Source organism: Pseudozyma flocculosa (assembly GCF_000417875.1).
Source record: "Pseudozyma flocculosa PF-1 unplaced genomic scaffold scaffold00020, whole genome shotgun sequence".
NCBI lineage: Eukaryota > Fungi > Basidiomycota > Ustilaginomycetes > Ustilaginales > Ustilaginaceae > Pseudozyma > Pseudozyma flocculosa.
The window spans coordinates 135,437-145,851 of NW_006920888.1; the positions used below are offsets into that span (position 1 = coordinate 135,437).

General features: G+C 67.5%; 1 protein-coding gene across 1 annotated transcript; it reads left to right on the forward strand.

The window, feature by feature from the left end:
- Positions 1 to 3,119: 3,119 nt before the first annotated feature.
- On the forward strand, positions 3,120 to 9,493 carry PFL1_05489 (uncharacterized protein; the record flags this gene model as incomplete). Its single annotated transcript, XM_007883025.1, has 2 exons — positions 3,120 to 3,207; positions 3,330 to 9,493. The coding sequence occupies 2 exons, from the start codon at positions 3,120 to 3,122 to the stop codon at positions 9,491 to 9,493; spliced, it is 6,252 nt and encodes a 2,083-aa protein (XP_007881216.1).
- Between the last annotated feature and the right edge of the window lie 922 nt (positions 9,494 to 10,415).

Consider the following 10,415-nt stretch of genomic DNA (forward strand, 5'->3'; position numbering starts at 1 on the left):
CAGCCGCTGTAGAGGATCGCCGGTGATAGGCTCGCGGGCGCGCCACAAAGGGGATCAAATTAAAGCTGAGGCCGCTCAAAAGCGGTGGTGCGGGTGGCGAGGGCCTTTGATCACGGCCAAGCAAGGTTGTCTCGATCAACCGAACGAAGGTGGCGTCGGTCGCATGGCAAGGGCAATGGCCAGGACCCTCAACGTGGGACCTCGGAAACGGCGGTTGGCGTGGCCACGCACCGCGTCGCGCCGAGCTGCTGGTTGTCAGGGCTACCACCATCACATTGTGCGTCGTCTTGATGAACGGCGGTACGTACGGTACCTGCCTGCCGCTCGGGCAGTCAGGCAGGTCAGCGCAGCCTAGCTCGACGTGGCAACGGCAGGCAGGCCTTGCAGCGGCAGCAGGGTACCGGTTGGTCACCACCATCAGCGCCACCACCACCACCACTGCCGCCGCCGCCGCCGCCGGCATCGCCGTGCAAAGCGATCAACGATGACGGACGACAATATGTATGATCAAAACACCCCCATGGCGATGCGTCGGTCGAGCATCGATCGTCGATAAGCTGCCCTTTCTTGTCGTGGCCGCTGATTCTAGGGGGCCTGCCGGGGTTGCCACCCACCCACACCGCTGCGCGTGTCGTTGTGTAGGGTGCAGCAGCAAGCAAGCAGGCAAGCAGGCAGGCATGCTGCCGCCTGAGCTTGTCCGGCCCTGCCCGCAGCTGCTGTCCACGCACCTCACCGCACTGCGCGGAAGCGAAGGCAGGCAGAGACGAGCAAGCAGGCAGGCAGGCGTAACCTCCAACGCGCTCGCTTTGGCGAGGCGAGGCGAGACGAGACGAGACGAGGCGGAGGCGAGGCGAGGGCGTACGTTGGGGGCTTTGGGGTCAGCGTGCTGCCTCTTGAGGTGGGCGTCGCCGCCGCCGTCCGCCCGCCTCGTCTTCTGACACGACCGCCGATGCCGCCGATGCCGCTGCCCCTCCTCCTTGGCCTCGTCGTCCTGTCACGCCTGCGTGCTTGCTTGTCGACTTGACCGGTCGATCTCATGGTCACTGCCAGGCGAGCGAGCAAGCGTTCCACATCGGCAGCCGGCTGGTCGCTGGCTCGTGCCCAAATTGAGAGAAGAGAGAAGATCCCCGGCCTAGTCAGGCCCTGCCGAGCCACCTTGCTCGGGTCTCATCTCGCTCGCTCGCTAGCTTTCGCCAGGTTGGGCCTGCCACCGTGCCTCCTTGGTCGCTCCATCTCGACCCCTAGCTGCCCGCGATAGCAGCTAACCAGACCAAACGGGGATCCTAGCGTCCTCGGGCTTGCTGGAGCGGCGCACCTGCTGCTGGCCTGCTTCGCTCCCACGCACCCGCACGCCTGATTGCCCGCAGGCCTCCGGGAGGAAGGGGAAAGAGAGCTTGGAGCCAACCAGGCAAAGAAGCAAGCAGCCAGGGCAGCAGTAGGTCAGGCAGGCAGGCAGGCAGGCAGGCAGGCACCAGCACGGGGGCGCACGCCCGCACGCACGCACGCACGCAGACTGCTCGCCCGCTGGTTTCGGCGCAGGCGAGGCGGCCAGGCCAGGCAGGCGTTGCAGGCGTTGTAGCGTGCGTGGTGCCCGCCGCGTGCGTGTTGGCCTTTCTGGAACCTTAGCTTGTCTAGCCTAGCCTGGCAGGCCTGCCCCCTCTTCTGGCGGGCCAGTCCCGGCAAGGGGCCGGCCGGCCGTGGCTCGTTACAGCTTTTTTTTCGGAAGGAGGGGCCTTTCCCTGCGTGCGCCTGGCTGCGTGCGCCTGGCTGCGTGCGCCTGGCTGCGTGCGCCTTGGCTTCGCTTCGTGGCTCGCCTTGCTCGGGCCCCCTTCCCTACCTGCTGGCCCCACCCGTCCTCGCCGCGTCCTGGTCCGGTCCCCACCCTCAACCTGGCCCTGCCTGCCTGCCTGCCTGCCTGCCTGCCTGCCTGCCTGCCTGCCTGCCTGACCTGCTGCCCTGGCCCCTTCCCCCTTCCCCGTGCCCTTGCTTGCCGTACCCCTTCTCCTCGTCCTCGTCCTCCTCAACCCCTACGCCCCTCGTCGTCCTTCCCCTCCGTCCGTTGTCATCCCTCGTGCGCGCGCGCCGCAGACGTCTCTTCGCCCCTTCCTTGGTCGCCTTGTTCGCTCGCGCTTCCTCCTGCCATTCCCTCCTCCCTCTTTCGGGCCCGCCGTCTTGACTCCTACACCCGCACCTTGACGCCGGCCCTGATCCTCCGCGCGCGCACCTCGTTTGCTCGCCTGGAAACGACGACGACGAGCCACTCTGGTCGTAGCCCGGATTCCATCTGCTGCTCCATCTTTGTCTCCCGTCCAGACCACCTCGTCCAGCACCACTTTGTCGGCCGCAGCCAAGAGGGCCGCACGAGCACTACTACTACTACTCGCCTGTCGATCTTCGGCCGCCCACATCGCCGCATCGGCCTTAGCCCCCTTGGAGCGCCCGGTAGCGCTATTCTCGCCGTCGCCGCCCACCAGTCACAACACTCCCTCCCCCTGGCCATCGACCTCCATCGACGCCTGCCTGCTTTGCAGTCATAGCTCGACACGCCCTCACGACGCCATCACGCCCCCCGGACCGACGGAGACAGGCTCGCCAACCAGACATCGCGTGGTTGTTCTGCTCCACGTCACGCCACACCTACTGCCAAACTCCCCTCGAAGTTCGTTCGAGATCCACCGCAGCCCACCACCAAGCCGAAGCGTACATCCAGCCTGTACTCCGCTCCGCTCTGCTCTTGTCGAACCGGACCGAGACGAGACCCGCCTGATCCGACTCGCCTTAGACATCCTTGAACGGCACAGGAGCAAGTCGCGGGACGGGAAAAGGGCCGACAGCACAGCGCCGGCACGCTCCCGAACAAGACGCCCGGATCTCGCCAGAACCGAGGCGCTGAGCTTGCGGAACTCCTTCTCGGACTGTATCCGACAGCCCGGCGAATTCCGAACGCGCGTCTCGACCGACTGCAGGCCTCCTCCGACGAAGCCCTACGGAGGACCGCCTGGCGGAACTGGCGGATCACACCTGCCGATTCTGAAAAAGCGGCTCACTCTAGGGCCATCCCCTTTCGCTCAAGCACCACAAAGCCCCGCACCACGAAGCCCCGCTTCTGACGAGCTAGGATGTCGATGATCGCGGGACGGAGGCGGGACTCGGTCAGCGGGGCGTCAAGCCCAATGCCTGGCGGCGCCACCACCTCGGTGCAGGTCGGTGAGTTTCCATAGCCTGGGGCCAGCTCTCAGCCCCCAAGTGGTAGAAATCGCAGCCGAGCTGACATGGCCGTTCCCCCCTGCTTGCCTGACCCGTTTCTCCGTCGACTTGCGACCTCACAGCGGTGCGCATCCGGCCACTGACTTCGGCCGACCAGAGCTCCATACCTTCGAGGTGGCAGCGGAGCGTGGTCCACGCTAGCTCCAGCAACAGCCTCCATGTCGAGCAGGGCGCTGCACCGCCACCGGGGACCGCGGGCGCTGCTGCTCCGGCCTCGGCCCTGTCTTCGTCGTCGCGCGACAAGAAGCAGGCGTTCAGCTTCGACCGCGTCCTCTCGCCAAACGACGGCCAGCCGCAGGTCTACACGGTGGCCGAGCCGCTCATCTCGCGCTTTCTCGAGGGCTACAACGTCACCATCCTCGCCTACGGCCAGACGTCGAGCGGCAAGTCGTACACGATGGGCACCTCGGCCGGCGACGAGATCGACTACGAGAGCCTCGTGGCAGGCCAGACGGCCGACCCGCAGATGGGCATCATCCCGCGCGCCGTGGCCCAGATCTTTTCCACCATCAAGCAGAACCAGGCCCGCTCGGGCGCGGTGCAGTACAGCGCAAAAGCGAGTTTCATCGAGATCTACAACGAGGACCTGATCGACCTGCTGGCCGACGCCGACGGCGATGCGCGCCCGCACGTCCAGATCCGCGAGGGCAAGAACGGCGCCATTATCTGGAGCGGCCTGCGCGAGGTCAAGGTCAGCAATGTGGCCGAGGTCATGAACTACCTGCTCCAGGGCAGCTCCGTGCGGCGGACAAACGAGACCGACATGAACGCCCAATCGTCGCGGTCCCACGCCATCTTCTCGCTCACCCTCACCCAGCGCAAGTACGTCGGCTCCGGCCCTCCGCCTCCGGCAGCGGGAAGCCGCGCTAGGCAGTCTTCCGGTCTGCCCCGACCCGGCTCGAGCATCGTGCCTCCTGGAAGCTTTGACCGCAGCCGCGTCGCTTCGCCCGCACCGGGCACGCTCGGGTCGAGGCCCCACACGCCAAGCTCGAGCGGCATCCCCGGGCTCGGCGGAAGACACTCGAGCGTCGGTCTGCGGCCGGCCAGTACCATCGCCGGGGCCCGCAGCGCGTCGCCCATGTTTGGCGGCGGCGCCGACGACGCTGCCGGCAAGGCTGGCGCCGAGGGCGAGTGGACGACGGTGACGAGCAAGTTCCACTTTGTCGACCTTGCCGGCTCCGAGCGGCTGAAGCGCACGGCGGCGCAGGGTGAGAGGGCCAAGGAGGGCATCTCGATCAATTCGGGGCTGCACGCGCTCGGCAACGTCATCTCGGCGCTGGGCGACCCCAACAAGGCCAAGCGGACGACGCACGTCCCCTACCGCGACAGCAAGCTGACGCGGCTGCTGCAGGACAGCCTGGGCGGCAACGCCCACACGCTCATGATTGCCTGCGTCTCGCCGGCCGAGTACAACGTCAGCGAGACGGTCAACACGCTGCAGTACGCCAACCGCGCGCGCAACATCAAGAACAAGGCCGAGCTCAACGAAGTCGAGGTGGGCTGGGACGACATCGACTACCTGCAAACGCTGGTGCTCAAGCTGCGCAAGGAGCTCAGCATCCTCAAGGGAACGGCGGGCAAGGGGGGCGCAGACGCCTCGTCGGCCGCCGGCGGCGATGACGGCGGCAGCGGCAGCGCGCGGGCGGCGCAGCGCGAGATCCTCGAGTGGCAGGACAAGTACGCCTCGCTGAGCCAGAAGCACTCGCAGCTGACGGCCGAGGTGACCAAGCTGCGCGCCCAGCTCGATCCGGCCAAGCACCGCGGCACGGACCAGGACGACTACTTCAAGCTGGCCGAACCCATCATTGTCGAGTACGAAAAGTCGATTGATGCGCTCGAGGGCCAGCTCAACCTGACCAAGGCGGCGCTGGCGTACGTCGAGGACATGGTCAACGAGCAGCAGGCCATCATGGAAGACCAGAGCGCCAAGCTGCAGACGGTCGAGTCCGAGATGGAGGCCAAGGAGATGACGGTCGTCGAACTGCAGTCGAAGCTGGCCAAGCTCCAGCTGCGCGAGACCTCGGCCGACGCCTATGCAAAGGAGCTCGAGGCCCGGCTGGAGGGCATCACCACGCGCGGCGACACCGACGCCGCCCTCGTGGCCGACCTGCGCAAGGAGGCGGCCAAACTGCGTGACAGCGCGCGCACCACGGAGAGCTACGTCAAGGACCTCGAGGCCAAGCTGGCCTCCGCCGACGAGGCGACGGCCAAGCTGTCGGCCAGGGTCTCGCAGCTCGTCAGCGAGTCCGAGCAGCGCGAGGCCGACTACAAGAACCTCGCCGCCCGCTTCGAGCTGCTCGACTCTGGCGACGAGCGCAAAGCGATGTCGACCGAGCTGGACGCGCGCGAGGAGCGCCTGGCCGACTTGCGGCGACAGCTCGACGTCGTCACCGGCGAGAGGGACGTTGCGGCCAAACAGCACTCGATTCTGCTGACCGCGTCAGCCGCGCACGAAAGAGAAAAGGACGAGCTTATGGGCAAGATCCATGCGCTCGAAGCTGCTGCCGCCGCGGCAGCGGCCGCCGGAGCTGCAGCCGGTGCCGGTGTTGCCAGAGCAGCAGGCTCGCCCGAGGAGGCGGGCTCTGGCGGCGAAGAGGCCGCACAGTTCCGCCAGCAGCTCGAGCAAGTGCAGCAGGAGCTGCAGGCGCTGCGCGACTCGGAGTCGCAGCTGCGCACCGACTACGAGCTGCGCAACGTCAAGTACCGTGACGCGCTGCGCGAGGTCGAGGCACTCAACACCCAGCTGACCGAGGCCAAGCTCGAGGGCCGGCTGCCTCGGGCAGACTCGTCGTTCCGCCTCGACGTTGGCGACGCAGGAGGCGACGAGGAGCTCGAGGTCCTCGCGCCACCATCCGACGAGGGTCGCAGCGACAACAGCAGCCGCTCGCCGATGCGGCAGACGGCCTCGCGCCGGTCGAGCCTGCGACGGCCCGAGAGCCTGCTGGTCGACAATTCGAACCGGCAGAGCCCGATCAACAACCGGCTGATGCGCCGCTCCTCGGGCAGTTTTTTAGGGTACAACAAGAGCGACGGCACGCGGACGCCCGGGTCGTCGCCCCACGTCCGTACCCGCTCTATGTCGCAGTCGCTGTCGCAGGAGCTGTTGGCGGGCTTGTCTCCCTCGCCGTCGCAGCAGCCCATCCGCGGGCCGAGGCCGCTCTCCTTGACGGGCTCCGTGCCGCCTTCGCCTACCTTGAGGGCATTCGAGCCCGACTCGGCGGCCAACTATGAGCGCAAGGTGGCCTCGCTCGAAAAGGAGGCGATGCGGCTCCAGGAGGCGCTCAAGGAGCGCGACGACGAGATCCACACGCTCGAGGCTACGGTGCGCGAGCTGCGGAGCAGCAGCAGCGGCTTCAACACGGCGGCGGCGAGCAACAGCAGCAGCGTGTCGGGCGAGGACGCCGAGTCCCTGCCCACCACCGATGCGGCCGGCTCCTTCTCCGCCGCCGGGGCCGCGCCAATCGCGCCTGCCAGCGAAAAGGACTTCGACGCCTTCCGGCGGTTGCTGGCCGAGGCTCGGGTCACCGACGAGACCGGCGAGGAGCCCAACCGCGAGAGCATCCTGCGCCTCGACGATCTGATGCGCGCGATGGCGCGCAAGGAGACGACGCACCGCGAGTCGGTCGAAGCCCGGGATCGCGAGCTCAGCAGCCTACGCAAAGAAAAGGAGACGCTCGAGGCCCTCTCAAAGGATCAGCTGGCCAACATGTCAAACGAGATCGAAGCGCTGCGCGCCCAGCTGAACGATGCGCGGGCCGACAAGGAGAACGCAGGCCGGCCATCGGCCGAGGTAGCCGCCCTGCAGCCCTCGCAGGCGCGCAACCTCGCGCCGCTCGATGTCCAGGAGCAGGAGAGCAAGCGACGCTCGCTCATCGCCGAGCAGCACGCCTCGTTCCAAAAGGAGCTGGCGTCCGTTAAGGAGGCCCACGCCGCTACGCTCTCGTCCAAGGAGGCCGAGCACAGCTCTGAGCGCGAGGAGCTCGTCAGGCAGCACGAGGCCGCCATGACCCGCAAGGTCAAGGAGCTGCAGGACGCCGCCAACCGTCGGGCCGAGGAGCATGAGCAGGCGCTCACTCACCTCCGTGACGAGCATGAACGCCGCCGCGAGGCGCTGGTAGAGGAGCGCGCAGCGGCGCTGAGCAATGCCGAGATCGCCCGCCAGAGCTCGACGGTCGAGTCCGAGAGCGAGCGCGAGTCGCTCCTCCGCAAGCTGCAGGAAGACCACCAGTCGATGATCGCCAAGCTCAAGGAGGACCACGAGCTCACTCTGTCCAAGTCGCTCGAAGCCAAGCAGGTCGAACACCAGTCCATCGTAGCGGACCACGTCGCCAAACTGCAGGCCCTGCAGGAGGAGTCGGACGCCGCTCTCGAACGGCTCAAGCTCGACCACGAGCGGGCGCTGCAGAAGCTGACGGCGGAGCATGCCGCCACGCTGACGTCTGCCAAGGAGACGTCGGACCGCAGCGTCGACAACCTCCGCATGGAGCTCGAGGCGCAGCACATGACGATGCTCACCGAGGCACTGCGCGAGGCCGAGAACCGAGCCAAGGGCGAGCACGACAGCGCCCTGGCCGCGCTCCGCGCAGAGCACGAGGCCAAGACCGAGGTGCTGGCCAAGGCGCACGCCGCGGCGCTCGACGAGGCCGAGCTGCGCTACACCAAGGCCGTCACGGGCCACGCCAGCGCGGTCGACGACCTGAGCCGCGAGCACGCCGGCTCGTCGACCGAGGCGGCAGAGACAATTGCTAAGCTGCGCGCCGAGCACGAGGAGCTCCAGCGCAGCCTCGAAAAGCTGCGGCAGGAGGCCGTCGCCGCCGAGGAGCACCAGCGCGACGAGCTGGAGCGCGTCGTGCAGGAGCTCCAGTACATTCTTGCCGACCGGGATGCGACCAAGAAGGCCTACGGGGAGCTCGAGGCCAAGCACCGCGACTACGTCGACAAGTCCGACTTTGACCCGCACGAGGTCGACCAGCTGCGCTCTGACCTGGCCGAGACGAGCGATGCGCTCATCACGCTCGAGGCTGCGCTCACCGAGGCGCAGGAGGAGCGCGATCAGCTGCTCATCGAGATTGAGACGGCGCGGCAAAGCGCGGCCGAGGGCAGCCTGGCCAACGGCCTCGTCAACGGCCTGGCCAGCGCCAACGGCAACGGCCACGCCGACGGCGCCAACGGGGACCGGTCCGTCACGGTCACCAACGGTGCCGGGCCCGTCGATCCGGCGCTGTCGCGCGAGCTCGAGGCGCACAAGTCGGCGCTGTCCAAGACCAAGGCGGAGATGGACAAGATCCGGGCCGACCTGCAGGGGATGGTCGAGGAGCGCGGGCGGCAGGAGCAGACGATCAAGGAGCTGCAGGCCAAGCTGGCCAGCTCCGAGACACGCTCGGTGCGTTCGCAGGGCAGCGGCAGCTTTGGCCACAACAGCAACGGCGAGGTGGAAAACGCCGCCAACGCGTCTGCGTCGGTGTCAGGCGCCATGGCCAACGGCTCGCGGCTGTCGATGGGCCGGCGGGCGTCCGACTACGACGGGCTGGGCTTCGAGCACCGGCCGTCGCGCAACAGCTCCGCGCCCAAGCCTCCACCGCCCAACCCGCCGCCCAAGATGCCGCCGCCGCCGACGCCGACGGGCTCGAGCGTTGCGTCGCCGGGCCTGGTGCGCTCGCCGGTGGGTGTGAGGACGTCGACGTCGTCGCAGATGACGCGGCCCGACTCGCCGAGCGGCATCACGCGGTCGTCTTCGATCGCTTCGGCGCACAGCGCCAGCCTTAACGGCGTCGGCAACGGCGGCGGCGGCGGCGCCGGGCCTGGTGCGCTGGCGGTGGATGCCAAGTACGCCAAGCTGGTGGCGGAGCAGGCCGACGAGATCAAGAACCTGGCCAAGCAGCTCAACCACTGCGAGGCGGACCTGCAGGCCAACATTGACCTCGTCGCGACGCTCGAGGCTGCGCTCAACGACAGCGAGCGCAACCTGCGCAAGTCGCGGGTGCAGCTGGCCGAGGTGACGCGGGAGCGGGACCGGTACTCTGCGCAGGCCGACGAGATGCGGGCGCAGCTCAACACGGCGCAGCACGAGGTCGAGAGCGTGCGCAACAGCGTCATGCTCGAAAAGCAGGGCTACGAGAGCAAGCTGGAAGAGGAGCGGCAGGCAAAGGAGCGGGCGCGGCAGGCGCTCGAGGCGAGGCTCGAAGAGGTGTCGAAGCGCAAGAACAGCAAGCTCTTTTGCCTGTAGGCCCCGAGCGAGGAGCTCGGCGCGCCCCCGTCGTTCTGCCCGGCCGGTCGCCGTTGGCAGCTGTCACAAGTCACCGTATGTTTGTCTTTCCTTTATCCCCCTCTGCTTCTTCGTCGGGCACGCCCGGTCCGGTCCGGTTCGTCCTGGCCGTGCCGTGCCGTGCCGCAGCCGTTTCCTCGTGCTTGCCTTTTCCCACACCTGTTTGTATTGATTCTGCTTTTGTTCGACGTGGCCAGCTGGGTCGTAGAGGGGCCTGGCTGCCTGGCTGCGTCTTTCTTCGTTGATTGCCTTTCTCCCGGCCTCTGCCGTCGTTGATCTTTGACCTTGCCATGATCTTGGCCCCTCGGCGATACCTCACCGGTCTCAGCACTAGTATACGAGAGTGCTTTGAACCAAGCGGCCACCAACTGTCGTGCCATCCCGGGGCCACGGTAGGGCTGTTAGGGCTGTCCAGGAGCCAAGCTGTCGGATCTCCCGCGCGTGCGTGAGCGCCCCGTCTCGGCCCTGTCCCGATGGCTTGCCAATCCGGGACCGACCCCGATGTGCTGCCTGTGTTATCGTGCTGCGACCAGAGGCATGGGGCTGTGCTGCCCGTCGTCGGTCTCGGGTAGGCAGGGTTGGGTGCGACGTACGCATCCATGGCCGATGACCCTGGAGCATGAAGCTGCTGGCTAGGCTGGGCTGGGCTGGGATCGGGAGGCTGCGCTGTTGCCAAAGCCAGAAGCATGGCGTTGCAGGGCCCGAAGCCGCTGTTAGCACGTTGGCGGGGTCGGGCGGGGGCCGAGGCCGGGCGAGGCCGGAGCTGTAAGGCAGGCCAGGCAGGCCAGCCAGCCAGCCAGGCCAGGCTGGGTCAGGCGTGCGTGCGTGCGTGCGTGCGTGCGTGCGTGCGTGTCGCGTGGAGCGGNAGCAGNNGCGAGNGTGG